We start from the raw sequence: 18697 nt of genomic DNA on the forward strand, positions 1-18697 counted from the left end.
AAAATGTATAATTTGTATTTTAATTAACTTGTAAACAAACAAATAATTTATCTGTCATAACAAATACGATGTTCAACACAATTTCTTATTATTTATATATATGTCAATTTATCAATTGTTAAATATGTTATCTCAACATAATAATCATGTAATGTATAATTAACTACAATAAACTAAAAAGATCACTAAAAGCGCTGACAACAATATCCCTGGATTGGGGGCACTATCATTTTACTATAAAAAGCACTGAAATCCTTTCAAACTCCGGAGAGACTCTAGAGAGACTCCAAGTAGTGACAGCGAGTGAGAGAGTTCGTTTTCTCCGAATTGAAATAAGAATAAAAAGAAACAATTATCAGTCACAGCCCTGTTTTGTTGTCGACTGACTTTTACGCGTTTTATTTATATATGAAAAGAACTTGTTTTAATTATTTATCCTTTGACGAAGTGCGAATTAAATACTTTTAAACATATATATATGTTATATACATATATATAACATATACACATCGATATATTTATCAAATCATTTTACAAGCAATTTGCAAGAATAAAAGAAGTAAGTAATTTTATGTTATCCCAATTATTTGGAGTAAAGGATGACAAAGCAATAGATCATTTATTAAAAATAATATCTTAAAGAGTCAATTTTGACTGGTTGGTTAAAGAAATTATACATAATCACGTTATATGGTATTCGTGAACTGGCTCTGCCGTTTCGTTGCCTTAAAGATGTTTTAAAAAACCTAGCGTGATTTCTACTGTATAAATTAGGCTCTGGTATTCGTGGACTGGCTCTGCCGTCTCGTTGCCGAGGTATTCGTGAACTGGCTTCGCCGTTTCGTTGCCTCTTAGTTAGGACATTAGAAACTAACCAGACAAAACTTTATTACACCTCGAATAGAGGTACTACGTCTATTATTTTTATATCTACTTGTCTTTGTCGTTCTAAACCCTCGAACCATACGACCCCGTATAGAACCATAGAACCACAACATCAGGTTCTCACTATACCCATCACCCATCGCTCATTTTCATCATTTTTATTTTATCGATTATTGCTTATTATTTTTGAATTATAACAATTACAAGATTTTAATTTAAAATTATTTTTTGCCTCGACGTACAGAAAAAACATAAAATTGTGTATAAATTAAGGCATTTTAAAAAGATACCATTATTATTTCTTTTTCAAAACTATGCTCCATGATATAATTTTTTATCGAGTGCAAAATGTAAAAAATTCAAAATTGGGAATGTCATATTTGTTTGAATCTTTTGATTATTAGTAAGGAAATTTAAATTAATAATATCATTATTCCTCCTAGAATAAAAAAAAATAATTTGCGCATGATAACTATTGAAAGTCAATTTATTGATTAAATATTTTTTATAAATCAATTTTAATTCCACCTATTATAGCTAATTATAGCTTTTTGATACATTTTTGTTTTTCGTAAGAACAATGAACGATTTTTCGTCTGTTATTACTAATATAAACTGTTTAAATGTTTAGTTCAATACTAAAATTGTGTAGATATTTTAGTTTAAATAATTTTAAAATACATAAGTATAAGTATATAAGTATGTAATCGATACTGTAAATGGTTAGGGCACTAAGCTTTACAGCAGGTTTTGAAGATAACAATTTTAGATAATTGACTAGAAATTTACCTTTTTGAAGAAAATCATGCAAAACTGGTGTTGTAGCTGGCCTATTTTGGGATTCATTGTTTGTTTCTAAATAAAAATAATTAGAAAAATATATTAGTGATAAAATTAATTCAGTTCTTTATTCACAGTTATTAAAAAAACATATATTTTAACTAAATAATGTGAACTCTTTGGTATTTGTACGTTTGTTACTAGAAAGTGTATTGTCACTTTTTGATATTTTTTTGTTCTTCGTAAAAATAATGAACGATTTTTCGTCTCATATCATTATCATTTGTGCATAAAGTTTTGGCTCCGATAGAACCCCATTATATACAATTAACTTAATATTTCAATGACTATATTTGTGTAAAAAAACAAAACAAATTATTAACAAAATTTCATTTTAACTGGACACCCATTCACAGGTAATTTATTTAAGGTAGGGTATAAAAAAGTTGCAGGCGTCATAATATTTTTCGCATTTTTTGGTTTTGAAAACTAGCAATAACTGTCTTCTTTATAAAAAAAACTTCTAATTACAAAAATAACATAACAATGTATATAACATGTTAATAATATATCAATCTCTTAAACCTAGGTTTTGCATTCTTCATTTTGGGAAAGTATATATAATATTAATTTTATTTAATTAATATAAGTTTTGAATGTTAATCCATCTCACACATTTGAAAAAATTGTGTAAGATTATAGTATTTTTACTTAAATAATTTTTTTCTTGCTGTTCAAAATAACGTAAAATTGTGTATAAATTGATATTTAGTAAAGAAATATAATTTTTATTTCTTTTTTAAAACTATGTTTTATGATATAATTTTATATCAAGTGTACGATGAAATAAGATTGGGAATATCATANGTTGGCGACCCTCTTCTTATAATTTTGTAAAACGCCATGAAAGTTACGAATTTTTCGTTGCGGCCAATTAATTTGATTTTTATATATTTGTAACCTTTCAACATATATTTAAATTTTTAGGATATTATGAGGTATAATTAATTATTTCTCTCATACAAGACTAAACAGAAAATTTACATGTGAATGAATATTGAAAAACAATTTATTCATAGCAAATTCTTAATAAATCTGGTTTAATTCCACGGATTATTGCTAAATTCATTTCTAGATGTAATTCTATATTTAAAAATTATTTTAAAATATCACATATGACATATTCAAATTACGGCAAGATTATAAAGAAATTTAAATTTAATTAATTTTAATATTATTGTATGTAATTATATAGTAATACAATTCTATTTATACAAAAACAGTCAAAATAGTTAAAAGAAAAATTATATCATTAGTTTATTCCAAAATCTAAGACCACTTTTTATACAAAAAGAAATTATTTTATTAATTATATCTTATAAATATAAAAATATACCTTTATAAAGATGAACTAATGAACGCGGAATGAATATTTCTCCGTTATGTATATTAAATTCGAATCCAAGTTGGGTAAAATTATCTAAAGTTAACATCTCGATTTCATTTAATATAATTTCACTGCCGCAATAATAAAATGCTATATTTTCTGCGTTCATGTCTATATTTTTATATAGCGCGTTCAATTTTTTTGTTATCAAAAAAATTTTACTACATTCCAATTTGCAATAATGATTAATATTAATCTCTAAATTAGTTATAATATTACTTATTGACAATAGTATACTCCTTAGTATAGTTTTATTACATGACATATCATCACACGATGGACATAAGTTATTTAATTCCTTTTGTAAATTTTGGATCTCTTCAAATACTAAATTTAAAATAAAATTTCCCTTTATACTTTGTTGCCATTGAGTTCTATGAAGATTATCTATAGCATACAAGGCTCCATGCATTTTTTTTGCAAATAAAGTTGTATTGAATATTATTTTTAATAGTTTTACAGTGCTATTATAGCCTTGAGTTTTATTAGATTCATTGCTCATTATTTTGTCACAGAATATTTGATGATAGTTGACAGCAGTTAGGATGTCCATTAAAATACTTGCGTATGTGCAACCAAGGAAAACAGTTGCAGCTCTTATTTTAGAATTACATTCAATTGGTGATATTGGCAGTTGAATTATACTCGGAAGATCATAGTTTTTCAATAAATAAGTTACATTTTTGACACGATTTAAATGTTTCCATCCAATACATTTAACAAGATTATTCACAATACGAGTATTTTCTAATGTATTTGATTCCGATTTAATAGTTAATATAATACAAAATAATAAAAAGGCTTTTGAAACAATCTTTAAAAACGTCATTTTTCAGAATTTATTGAATGTTACTAATAAAATAATTACAATTATATAAAAACTATTTAATTCAGTTTTGATTATGAATATAGGTTTTACATATAAAAGAAACATTAAATAGTATTTGAAATAAATGATTTATATAATTTTATAAATACCTATTTATAACTGCTTTGATTTTTATGATTTCATATTTTTGTTTGTTAGTAAATAAAATGTTATTCAAGTAGTCAAGTTTATGTTTTAATATTTGATTAATTTTTTTTTTTACTTAATTCCTTGTTTTTGTCTAGCTGAGAATAAAGAAAAAATGTGACTATAAAAAAAAAAAAAAAAATTGAAAAAACTCATGAATAGTTTTTAATATAACCTATGATTACAATACATGTACATAATTATACAATCATGTAGGTAATCTGTATTTTTTTATTATTCAGTTCAATAATCAGTTTTAATTCTCTAGCTAACTGGTTATTTTGCGTTTTAAAGAAGGGAAACCTGTTTTTGTGTTCTTGTAAATTTATAAATGTGACATACACGTACAAAATATAACATCATATAATAAGCTAATATTATACTATGTTATATTTTGTACGTGTATGTCCCATTTATAAATTTACAAGAACACAAAAACAGGTTTCCCTTCTTTAAAACATAAAATGACCAGTTAGCTAGAGAATTAAAACTGATTATTGAACAGAATATAAGTAACGCCTATGTGGAGATTTTTAATTAAGTTCAGCCATTCGCATTTAATTAATTAAGATCTACAGCTTCCAAGATCACACCAACAATTGTTACACTAACCTCTTCTAACTAAAAATCCTATTTTAGCTTCGATGCGAAGCTGAGAAGGTATTAATTTTATTTAAATACTACTCAGTTCTCACTGGACCTATTTTTTTCAACGATACATCAAATTATCACATATTAGTAGGGTAATATAAGGGACTCTGGGCCCCCTGCTTCACTCACTTACCTTCTGATCAGGTTTTGGTGAAGAGGTGTTTTCTGAGGAGAGGAGTAAATCAAAAGTAAACTAACATAATACAATGGGAGGGGAAAAGAAGTAACCTAACGTAAACTAACTTAAATCGAGAGGGGATTCTCTCCTCTTCCACCAAGTTTTATGAGAGAGGAGTAATGAAATTTAACAAAAAATAACGTAATTCAAATGGTAGGATTTAGGGGATGAAACACGACGTAAACTAATACAATTTGTCGCACACATAAATCGATTATTATGAAGAAAAAGGAAAATAAATTATCCTGGGTAAGTATGCGTTAATTCTTGAACGTGCGTATGGTGCGAGTTGAGAGATGTGTGCACCCCCATGTACAAAAGCTTACTCAACCTATCTTCGAGTACATTACCATATCGCATATACTGTTACACGATTGTCTTTTAATAGACATGTAATTTGAAAGAGAAGATATCTATATAATAGGTGCAAAAAAATTATACATGTACTTCTTTATGTTTAATCGTAAGCACAGCTTGTAGCTCTACCTATCGTTCATTTTCACCAAACATGTGTGTTTTTATCAAAATGTGTATACGCAAATATTGTTTAAATATTATAGTACCTTTGTATCATGGTCAGTCAATGTGCTATTCAAAATCACATAATAATTTTCTTTCTATGATATGTGTATAAAATAGACAATATACATTTTATAACAAGATTAAATGCTCTAAAAGTTATTAAATCAAAAATTGAATTTTCAGAAAAATAAAATATAATTTTAAATTAATATTATTATTAATAGTGCATAGGTTAAAATAGGGAAAGTTTGACGCTCCTCCCGCCACACCCCTCACCAACCAAAAGTAAAGCGGGGAAATCCGTGATCTTACAATGGTGGGACAAAGGGGCATGAAGGTCATTCAAAATGGCGATGGTTTAAAATATTGTGCGCATGCACAATAAAACTCAATGTCTGGGGGGGAGGTTGTTCAATATTAACGTTCTCCTTTTACGGTGCCATCTACTGGAGGATAGGGTAAACTAAAACCTCATGTTCACTGATAAACGTACGTTTAATATTAAACGTATGCATTATATTGAATAGTATATGTTAAGTAGCGGCCGCCACCACACGTATCCTCGACTATTTCTTTAACATATTTACTTAATATTAATGCTACGGGATTCGTCTACTCCATAAACATGACCTAAAGAGGAGGGGGTTATGAAACTTAACATAACCTAACATACCTGTGTCCCAAATTAAAATATTTGAACGACGGAACCCTAACGTGTCTGTCAACGATTACAGCTGGAACGAGACTACGTTAAGATGAAGTGATCGGTGTATCCGCTTAGAGTCGCCGACCAAAAACAACAGAATCATATAGACCTGTTGTATAATGGCGACTCTGAAAAATCACATTACGCGTATATTTCAAATTTTTTAAAGCTTCTTGGTAAACAAAAAATCCAACATCATAGCTGCATATACACTTGCAAATGTTTTTCACTAGCTTTGAATTGTCTTTGATATGACTAAAAACATATTCTTTGAGGTCATCAAACGTTGGAACAACACAAGTTGATATACAAGAATAAACCAATTTTCCCTGTTATGCTGGTACAGGACAGTAAGGTCAAATTTGACGCAACGGTTACCGTTTGTCATCTACGCTAATTTGAGGCCTTGTTAAAGCAAACAGACAATTGTATGGGTGCCTATACTAAGACTGTGCATACCCACCATTTCATGAGCTACGGGTTTAAGGTAAAATCATCGAACGATGTGCCCTCCAAGCTCCTCGAACGCTACGGTTATATACCATGGGTCCGAGGATCACGAAGAGGTTGTCAAGACATTTGTGATGGCTGTAGCGGAAGTGAAGCCCAACATTTGTAAATTGTTGCGCAAAACCAACGTTTTCGAATGTCTGTCGATGATATGCACATATCATTATTTTTATTTCATTATTTCATCAGTTGATTTTGAATATTAGCTTCGATGCGAAGCTGAGAAGGTATTGGTTTTACTATGATGTGTTTTTTTTTTTTTTTTTGTCTGTTACCACTTTTTCTCAGCTCTCACTGAACGGATTTCTTTCAACGATACGTCAAAAGATCACAAATTGTATCTAGTCGAAGACATTACCCTCAAAAATTGAAAAAATTTCCCTCGTTCCCCGTAAATGGGGGAAACCTCCAAAAAAATTACAAATTTAAAAATCGCTAATTTTCGAAATTTTTTCAATTTTTTTTACTAAAAACTGCCATAACTTTTTTAAAAATGAACATATGAATATAATTTTTTTTTTTATAGATGCTTGATGTCTTTACCTATCATTTGGTAATTTACATTTTTTACTTTAAAGTGCTATAACTTTTAAAAAAATGTATGGATCAATACAATTTTTTCACGAGAAGTAGTATTTATATACATCTTTCATTGGACATACTTCTTTTAAATCAGACTATTTCCCTATATACGGGGGGCTTCAAATATAAAAAATGCATATAGAAAGTAGAACTTTTTCAACTTAACTTTTGAAAATGTTCTGGAAGGTCTGACACTTTTATATATATTTTAAATTAAAAGTAATGTAATATACTTTAATTTAAAAAAAAAAAATTTGACCTCTGGACTTGTCTTCATGGTGAAAATAAACATCAAAGTTAATCAACAATTACGATTTTTGTAAAATAATGTTTTTTTATATTTTTAACTTAATAATGCTATAACTTTTTCAAAAATGAACATATCAATATAGATTTTTTTTATATAGATTGAAAAATATTTCCACTTTTGAAAATGTTCCAGAAGGACTGACACTTTTATATATATCTTAAATTAAAGCTAATGTAACAAACTTTATTATGGAAAAAAATTTTCGGACTTTATTTTGTCTTCACGGCAATAATGGCTACCGCATGCTATTTTCGTGTGAAAGTTCTCGATTTTATTTTTTATATTTTTAACTTTATAATCCTATAACTTATTGAAAAGTGTATGGATCAACAAAATTTTTTTATGAGAAATAATATTTTTTAATAATTCCTTTTTCATTCGACATACTTTATCTTAATCAAGATATTAATAAGGAACTAGCAGATCATGTAGCTTTTGGAATAATACACCAATTTTTTTTAAATTAAACACAATCTAAAGATTTGCATCGAAGCGTTTATTTTTGATAGTGATTTTAATTACTGTCAGATATAATTATACTTGATCCAACTATACCATGGCATCACTGTGCCGCGACCCCCCCGTGCTTGGTTTTTTTATGTGTACTTACATATATATTGTACAAAATAAATTTTATAATCATTAATGTTAGAGTTGTCATCATTTTTACGGTAAAGTAATTTTTTTTATTAAACCAATAAAATCAAATAGTTAATATATAACTGGTACTGTAGCACATGCACCTATATGTAATGTACACTGTAAGCATGTAGCAACATGCTTTCAGTGAGAACACCACGATGATTTGTAATATTATATTACTTATAATATTAACATATAGTATGATGTTATCATTTGTACATGTATTTTACATATTATGATTATAGAAGATCACCAAAACAGGGTTCTCTGATTTAAAATACAAAATAACCACTTAATTATGGGATAAAATCTACCTATTGTAAAGATTATTAAGTAACGCCTACACGCAGGGTCTTTATTATAATTAACCCATTTGAATAGACAGCCTCAGCTTCCAGGATCACGGTAGGAATCGCTGGACTACCCCCTTCAGACTAGAGCCACTCTTCCCCGTCTAAACTAGTTCTTTCGGAAATTTTAAAATACACAAAATATACGATACTCTACTCAAGATTTCATTCTCCGGGACTTAGTCGATTTTTTTAATTAATTTGGACTTAAAATATTTTTCTTTAAAACTACATGGCACTTAGAAATGTAAAAGTGATTACAAACCACTATGCGGGTTATCATAAAAAAAATTGTTACCAAAAAATTATCCTAATACGTTTCAAACGAGTCATGCGGCGAAAATTGATAAAAATACGCAAAAAATAGCATTGTTTGATCCCCGAACTTGTTATTTCTATACTACTAATGATAACTGTCAACTGATGAAGGGATGTTATTGAAAAAGTTATGAAGACAGCTGACGTGGGAGAAATTGTTAAGTGGAAGTTATAATTAGTGTGGTTGACTAGAAGTATTTGGTATTAAGGTGAGGAAATAGAAGAAGCAGAAGAAGATGATTAAATTAATTTCAACGAAAAATGTGGGTTACAAAAAAAAGTAATGCCGCTGAACTATATAGTTGATTTTGAAGACAAATATTTTAGATAATTAATACGTAATTTATCTTTTTGAAGAAGATCATAAACTACTGAATTCGTAGTTGAAGTGAATTTTGATTCATTGTTTTTTCTAAATATATATAAATAGAAAAAGATTTCAGTATTTAAATATTTTCATTATTTTTTACTGTTATATAATTTAAAAAAACATATATTTTAATTAAAAACTGTAATCTCATTGGACTTTGAAGTTCTTTTAATAATAATATTAGTTGTAATTTTGTTGTTATAAATGAAGATCAATTTTACTACTGATATCACTGTCATTTGCGTGTATAGTTTTACCATTGATGTATTGTTACTTGAATTTAGTAAATTTTAATTATTATTAAAACTTCAAATTAACTAAATTAACAGTTAACATTCAGTAAATATATCTCTGCTGTACTCATTCTTGTTTTATTTTATTGTGAACAGTTTTAACCACGCATTATAGCTAGTCTCACTACAGTCTTATAGAACTTATCATACAGCCTCATTGAAATTTTCTTAACGCATAACTACCAGTCGTATCATAAACTTAAATTTTTTGCATAATCGTTTATATTGCATTTAATTTTCATTTCGTTTTATCTTAAGCTATACTTTGAACTATTTTTAGCTTCGATGCGAAGCTGAGAAGGTATTAATTTTACTATGATGTGTTTTTTTTTTGTGTCTGTGAACGCTCAATCTCAGCTCTCGCTGGACCGATTTTGATGAACAATATGTCAAAAGATCACAAATCGTATCTAGTCAAAGACATTATCCTCAAAAATTGAAAAAAATTCCCTCGTTTTCCGTAAACGGGGGAAATCCCCCAAAAAATTACAAATCTAAAAATCGCTAATTTTCGACATTTTTTCAATTTTTTTTTACTTAAAATTGCCATAACTTTTTTAAAAATTGCCGAATTAATATAATTTTTTTTTATAGATACCTTACATATTTAACTATCATTTTATATATTTTTGTGAACATTTGACCCTTTAACAGCTCACAGGAAGGGTTTCAAAACGGTAACTTTTTTACAAAAAATTAACTTTTTCAACTTAACTTTTGAAAATGATTCGGAAAGACTGACACGTTTATATATATCTTAAATTAAAGCTAATGTAATATACTTTAATTTGAAAAAAAATTATGACCTCTGGACTTGTCTTCGTGGTGAAAACGAACATCAATGTTAAAGAAAAACGTACGATTCCGTGAAGAAATTTTCGATTTTATATGTTATATTATTAAATTTAAATTGCTATAACTTTTGGAGAAATGTATAGATCAATATTATTATTCTTTTATAAATAATTTTTATATATCCCTTTCATCTGACACACTTTTTTTGTAAATCGGATCATATCCCTTTATACAAGGGGTGTCAAAACTTTAAACATGCTTGTTGAAACTAGGACATTTTCAATTTAATTTTTGAAAGTCTTCCAGAAATACTGACACTTTTATACACTTTTATATATCTTAAATTAAAGCTTATATAATATACTTGACCTCTGGAATTGTCTTCATGGTAAAAATGACTACCGTATTCAATAATTTGCTATAATTACAAAGTAATGTAATTTAATAATTTTTTTACTCTATTTATATGTGCTATTACTAGACTATAATATTACAAATTTTTTTGTAACATGTTGCTATATCAATCATTTCTAAAAAAAATGATTGTTTTTTCTCCTGANATATAAATCATTTCTAAAAAAAATGATTGTTTTTTCTCCTGAATTAACAATTGATTTTTACAAATATAATCAAATTTTATAATACGCTCAATTGAGTAAATCTTTTTAACAACTTTGTTTTGATTGGTTCATTTAGTTAAAGCAAATCATTAAAATTAATNGTTTTGATTGGTACATTTAGTTAAAGTAAATCATTAAAATTAATTAAGTTCTCAATATTTCAATTATAGAATCTTTTCAACAAACAACAAAAGTTCCTAGGAAATTATTACTATTACTTCTATTTAAGTTATCTATTACCATAAAAATGCAAAAAAATATTGAGCTTTTCTGATAAATTTACAATAAATAGTAATTATAAAACTTTCTGACTGCATATTGATCTTAACGATACAATTTTTTTAATTGTCATAAAATTTTCTATTTAATGATGTCAATGTCAAACTTGCCAATTGAGCTAAAAGTTATGGTAAAATAAATTATTTTTTTTTATTATAAACATTTACTGTTTGTTACTATAAATAAATGAACTGGACTACAAGGAACTTTCATCAGAAGTAAAAATATACTTTTCTAAATCAACTTTTCGCGTTGTTTTCAAATCTGCATTAGGACTATTTCTATCACTTCTAATTTTTAATATTATTACTAATTACATATAAAATAATAATTAAAAGAAAAAAAAAATTGTTTACAAAGTATTACTGATTTGATTTTTAATATGTTAAAAATAATCAGTCCAAATTTTCCTTTTTAACCTATTTTTTTGGTTTTTTAAAGTTGATGAAAAATTTTTGATAAAGATTTGTGAAAGTTTATAGTAAAAAACCCCAGCACAGGGGGGTCGCGGCATAGTTGGATCAAGTATGATATCTGACAGTGATTAAAATCACTATAAAAAAAAACGCTTCGATGCAAATCTTTAGATAGTGTTTAATTTTAAAAAATTAGTGGATTATTCCAAAAGCCACATGATCTGCTAGTTCCTTATTAATATCCTGATTAAGATAAAGTATGTCAAATTAAAAAGGGAATATTAAAAATATTATTTCTCAAAAAAAAATTATTTTAATCTATACACTTTTCAATTAGTTATAGCATTATAATGTTTAAAATGTAAAAAATAAAATCGAGAATTTTCACACATTAATAGCATTCCGTTGGTTAGATAAAATAAAGTCCGAAATTTTTTTTTACCATTATAAAGTATATTACATTAGCTTTAATTTAAGATATATATAAAAGTGTCAGACTTTTCGGAACACTTTCAAAAGTTAAGTTGAAAAAGTTCTATTTTCTATATGCATTTTTTATATTTGAAGCCCCCCGTATATAGAGAAATAGTCTGATTTAAAAAAAGTATGTCCAATGAAAGATGTATATAAATACTACTTTTCATGAAAAAATTGTATTGATCCATACATTTTTTTAAAAGTTATAGCATAATAAAGTTAAAAATGTAAAATAAAAAATTGAAAATTTTCACACAAAAATAGCATGTGGTAGCCATTTTCACCGTGAAGATATAATAAAGTCCGAAATTTTTTTTTGCATAATAAAGTATATTACATTAGCTTTAATTTAAGATATGTAATAAACCAAAAAAAAAAAAAAGAAATATGGTGGTAATTATAGAAAATATATAATAAAGGTAATTATTATGGGGTTCGAGATGGCTTAAGAAAAGGGTGTTTGTTATGGGGATTAAATATTATGATATAACCAATAATAATATGTCGGTTTAAGGGAAATGAATAATGGAGGACAAAAATGGTTGTGATTTTACTATTGAAGGTGGGAATGCTTATATTATACTAAAAGAAAATCTGAGGGTTGATTCTTATAGAATAAAGAAGAATTCAGAGGGGTGAATAAACGGAGTTTAAATACATGGGTAAACCAACAGGGTAATGATTAAAAAATAAAAATGTACACAAACGTTGTGACAAAAATAATGAACTCATCTCAGGGTTGAACAATATTGAATAAATGAAGTCAATTATCCTACAAAGCTTTATAANAATAAATGAAGTCAATTATCCTACAAAACTTTATTACCTATCTTAATGGTTTATTACGCAATAGAGTATTTATAATTTGAAAGCGGAAATTTAAATTTGTACTTACCTCGTATCCCACGTAATGTAATGCTTATTTTAGACAATTCAATGTTGATTATGAGTTCACACTGTATTTCACACGTTTAATTATAAATAATGCGAAACCGTTACACAAAATCTATGGCTGTATTATTATATGCAGGAGATTCTATACACTCTATATTTTTATAATTATAATCAAATGATGTATCTTTAGTTGACTTTGTAGAATGAGTATACAGGGTGGCCCACCACTCACTGACAACTTAAATAACTTTTGATCCAGTTAATATTTTTAGTTGATTTTTTTTTTAAATAATAGTTATACGTTAGGTCTATAGCTATATCTCAATAATTAATTTTTTTACATTTTATTAAAAATATTAATTATTTTTAAATTTTAAATAAAATGTAAAAAAAAAATCTAAGATAGCTATTTTGTAGAGTAGAATTTAAGAAAAATTTTAGTAAAAAAATATCTTATTAATATTCAGTAGTAAATATTCTGTAGCGTTTTGAAGTTTGTAAAAATTTGAATTTTCATGTACTATTTTACGGTATTAAACATTGAAATACGTATTGAGAAAAGGACAGAAGAAAACGCTATCTTTTCAATATACTTTTGAATGAGAGTGATAAGTAATAATTGCCTTATCTAATTTCTTATCATGGTATTTATGCCAAGTTTGTAATGTATACACACTATCATCATATGTATACACAGTAATCATGAAAAGATAGCGTTTTCTTCTGTCCTTTTCTCAATACGTATTTCAATGTTTATAACCGTAAAATAGTACATGAAAATTCAAATTTTTACAAACTTCAAAACGCTACAGAATATTTACTACTGAATATTAATAAGATATTTTTTTACTAAAATTTTTCTTAAATTCTACTCTACAAAATAGCTATCTTAGATTTTTTTTTTACATTTTATTTAAAATTTTAAATTAATTAATATTTTTAATAAAATGTAAAAAAATTAATTATTGAGATATAGCTATAGACCTAACGTATAAATATTATTAAAAAAAAAAATCAACTAAAAATATTAACTGGATCAAAAGTTATTTAAGTTGTCAGTGAGTGATGGGCCACCCTGTATTGTTTGAGAGATTATATTTTATTGAGAGATCGACACCAATATTTCTTAAATTTTCCTCTGGCCTGGCCAAAACAAGATTCAGAAATATTTATATCTATGTAAAAGATTTGTCAAGGCGGAATTGTGGTGGCCCAATGTGTCCCGGCGGTATCGCCTTGAAAGGATGCGGCACAATAATTACCAAGTCAAAAATTAAACACTAAAACATATATTCGTAAGTTTCTCTGTGCTGTCTGCCGGCGCGATGTTCGTTAGAACAAAGACATTAAACCATAAATGACTAGCTACCCAATAAGTATAGAGTTGCAATACACTTAGTCATATAATAAATATTTGCCATTAACTGAGAAAATTAGAGTTGATTCGGTTTTATTATATATAAAAAAAAATGTTTTGTTTTAAAATATTAATTGACATTTATTTCCATGATAAAATAAAACATTATTATTTAATGAACAAATAAAATTAAATTAAAAGATTCACCAAAACAAAATTCACTTTAATATCTTTAAATGTCATTTAGTTTTAAAGAAAAATATTCTAATTCCAAATAAATTAAAAAATCGACCAAGTCCCAGAGAGTAAAAATTTTGAGTAGAGTGTCGCAGATTTTGTGTATTTTAAAATCGCCGAAAGAACTGATTTTAATAGAAAAAAATGGGATTTTATAGTAGACGAGGGTCGTGTAGCAATCCCTAGTGTGATCTTAGAAACTGTAGATCTTAATTAATAGTTAAATGTGATTGTCTGGACCTAATTGAGAACCCACACATAGGCGTTACTTTGAATCTGTACGATAATCAGATTTAATTGCCTAATTTATTGATTATTTAAAGTTTTAAATAAGGGAACTCTGTTTTGGTGATCTTGTGAATTCATAATATATGACATACATGTACAAAAGATAACATAATATAATATTCTAATATTATAAGTAATAATAAAATATTACAGATATATATATAAAAGTGTCAGACTTTCCGGAACACTTTCAAAAGTTAAGTTGAAAAAATTAATTTTTTGTAAAAAAGTTGTCATTTTAAATCCCCCCCTGTGGGCAATTAAAAAGTCAGATTTATAAAAAAAATATACTAAATGATAGGTAATGACATCATACATCTATATATAAAAAAATTATATTAATATATTCATTTTTGAAAAAGTTACGGCAGTTTTTAGTAAAAAAAATTGAAAAAATTTCGATTTTTAAATTTGTAATTTTTTTGGAGGTTTCCCCCATTTACGGGGAACAATGGAAATTTTTTCAATTTTTGAGGGTAATATCTTCGACTAGATACAATTTGTGATCTTTTGACGTATCGTTGAAAGAAATCCGTTCAGTGAGAGCTGAGAAAAAGTGGTAACAGACACAAAAAAAAAACACACCTTAATAAAACCAATACCTTCTCAGCTTCGCATCGAAGCTAAAATGTTTAAATTATATATATTCTGCAAGTAATTGAGTGGGTTATGATTAAAAAATCACTCTGTATGTTGTTATTTATTTAATTATTGTCTACTCTCGTAACTTATTACATGAGCAGGTTAGCCGTCATCCTCCAAAGTGACCTCTCTCACGCATCAATAATATCGATTTAAATAGGCTTAAGGTAAAACTTTATTCTAGTGTGGTGCACAACCAACTATTCTACGGTCTAGCTGACTCGCGCGGAACACTTTTAATATTAAGTTTTTCAAAAAAATGAATTGCTTGTTCTTCTATTTTTGAAAAATAATATTCTCCAAATGTCTAAACTTTTCAGGAACAGATCTGTTTATTAATAGAGTCTGATATTAGTGGTTCAGAAACAGCTATTTTTAAGCTTTCCTAAATTTTAAGAAATATATTTTTTGTAGATAAAAATGTTTATTTATAAAAAAAAAATTCTATTTTATTATTATTTATTTAATTACTCTTAGTTTGTCTTGGTTTATAATATTCTCCCGTATGAATATATCGTTGGTTGAAGTTTTTAACTTCTTTTTTCAGTTTAGTCTATTTCTAATTATAATGTAAGTGGAAACAATAGATTTGTGTAATGAAAAATTAATTTAATTTATAGTATAACATTTCTTCTTGTAGAGCAACATTTTGTTCAATAATATTTTCGTTTTCATAAAATAAATTATTTATTTTAAACTCCAATTCGTGCAACCTCTATTATAAATAATAATAATAAAAAACGGTAGTACAGTGGAGTCGAGGCACAGTGTGGACATGGCAAAGTTGCGACAAGTATAGATAATTTTCTACAATCTTAAGAAACGCTTCGTTTCAAATCTGTAAATAGTGTTGAATTCTCAAAAATTGGTGGATAATTACAAAAGCAACATAAACTCCTATTTCCATAGCGATTTTTTGATTTAAAAATAAAATAAATGAAAAAATATTAATTTTAGTAATTAAATTTAGTATAAAATTGATATTCAATCATTTATTATTGTTATTTATACGGAGAAATTATAAAAATAATAAAGTAGTTGTATATTTCTTTACTTTTAACGTGTATAAAAATTAAAAGGCCTTGATGCAATACTTTTCAATAAAAACTGTATTGTCAAACTATAATATTTAAAAGCTATGTATAAAAACCTCAACAGTATTTTTTGTAAATTTGCTATATTTGTTTCAGTTTTTAATTCCACACTTGATACATTATTATATTAAAATGTGTTGACTAAGAAATGATATATGAAAAAATTTTTTACAGATCCATGAAGTTTATTAATTAGATTATTTTTAAAAAATCACATAATGTAATTCTCTAATGACGTTATTTCTTCGAGAAAAAATATAATTTAGAAGTCTTTAAATGAGATTATAGAAATCTAGTACAAAAACCTGTGCTTTTGACAATTTCGTAAAAAAAAAAAAATAAATATAAAAGTAATTTATTAATTTTTTTTACCTTGTACAGTAAAATAATTTTTAAAATAAGTAATGACTGTAAAAAAATGTTCAGACAAACTGAACAAATAAACAAATAAAAGTGTTAATAAAGTTAAAATATTTATGATAAAAGCATTATTCAGTTAACTTTTTTTTTGTTAACTATTAATGGAATAATTGAATTACATGTGTTCTTAACTTTTATACATTAATCTTTAAAGTAAAAACAAAGTTTCGTTATATGAAATAAGAAAATATAGCAAAAAATATTATTGTGTATAATTGATGCTATCAACAGAAATATTCAAAAAGAACATTGATCAATATTTAGGTGATAATATAACTCATACATTCTATAAAAAAATATTAATAATACAATAAAAACAGAACTATATTTGATTGAAATATATTGTCACTGTAGCCTACATTTTCTCTATATTCTTATTTTACTTTTTTTTTTTTAAATAATGTGTAAAATTCAAATAAGGACATTTGAATAAGTGCATTATAAATCTACCTAAGTTATAAACAAGAAATTTTTCATATTATAATTTTTTTAAAATGAAATTTTATTCGTTTATTTTATTATCTATTATCGTTTTCACGTTGAATCTAATTGAAGGAGTACAATACAAAAGTTATCATGCAATGTATGAAAATTATATCGCAAGGGTGGTGAGTCACATTTGTTCACAAATTATATTGTATCAAAAACGAGATTCAAATTATTATTTGAATATTTCATCTTTAGAGGAAGATTTTCGTCCAAACACTAACCTGCTATCTTTTAGACCAAAGTATATTTATACAATAAGTATACTCAATTTCAAGTACCTAGAAATTTTAAAAAAATTTCTTGATTTAATAAATCTAATCCTTAATAACTGTCAAAAGTTTTATAGTAAAAAAAAGTCACCGAAAAATTTTATTCGTTGTGTACAATTTCTTGAAATAATTGTGAAAAATTCCAAGACTATGATTGAAAAATTACACAATGCTATGAAGTTTATAAGCTACATAGATATAAGATTTTTGTTTTCTGAAGTCTTCGTACCGCATCCTATAATTGATGAAATTGACTTTATATATCAGTACGTCTTGGAAAAAAGTAAAGAGACTAGCTCTTTGGATCTCAACAAATCACCTTATGAAATATCTGAAATGAAATTTAAGAATTTGACAACATTTCAAACAGACGCATCAATAAGAGTAAACAACTATTTGCAAAATTATAAGAACTTGGACACTTCTTTAATAAATGATTTAAAATGTATTAAAATTGTGGAATTACCTATTAACGTTAGATCTTCAAAAAAAAAATTACTTAATAAGTTTTTCAGTGAAATTATAAAAAATTGGTATAAAAACCTAGGATTTGAAGAATTTCTCAACCCTAAAATAGAAGAGTGAGCATTTTTACATTAAAAATACTTAGTAAAACATTATTGGCAATATTCGAAATAATTTGTCCAAAAGTATTAATAAATTCGTAGATATTTATGAAAGAATAACCCTTAAAATATTATTATAGGTTTAATTGATATATTAATATAATTAAAAAAATCATTTTATTTATTCAACAAATAAATAATTATTTATAATAAAAATTCTAAATTTTAATCATATTTGTGTATTTAACCCGAATGAAAGTAATACAATATCTCATTACCAATATTTACAATTATA

General features: G+C 26.1%; 2 protein-coding genes and 1 long non-coding RNA gene across 8 annotated transcripts in view; 1 reads left to right on the top strand and 2 right to left on the bottom strand.

The window, feature by feature from the left end:
- Nucleotides 1–18697, bottom strand: part of LOC126899396 (uncharacterized) — a 240256-nt gene that overhangs the window by 3255 nt on the left and 218304 nt on the right. The window lies entirely within an intron of this gene.
- Nucleotides 17573–18697, top strand: part of LOC126899419 (uncharacterized) — a 3884-nt gene continuing 2759 nt past the window's right edge. Inside the window, exon 1 of the mRNA XM_050674370.1 lies at nt 17573–18417. Within this exon, the coding sequence (XP_050530327.1) occupies nt 17573–18417 (845 nt within the window). The remainder of the gene's footprint in view (nt 18418–18697) is intronic.
- Nucleotides 18058–18697, bottom strand: part of LOC126899447 (uncharacterized) — a 3531-nt gene continuing 2891 nt past the window's right edge. Inside the window, exon 3 of the long non-coding RNA XR_007702595.1 lies at nt 18058–18167. This is a non-coding gene — a long non-coding RNA (uncharacterized LOC126899447). The remainder of the gene's footprint in view (nt 18168–18697) is intronic.

Source organism: Daktulosphaira vitifoliae, unplaced genomic scaffold (genome assembly GCF_025091365.1).
Source record: "Daktulosphaira vitifoliae isolate Bord-2020 unplaced genomic scaffold, ASM2509136v1 Scaffold_2, whole genome shotgun sequence".
NCBI lineage: Eukaryota > Metazoa > Arthropoda > Insecta > Hemiptera > Phylloxeridae > Daktulosphaira > Daktulosphaira vitifoliae.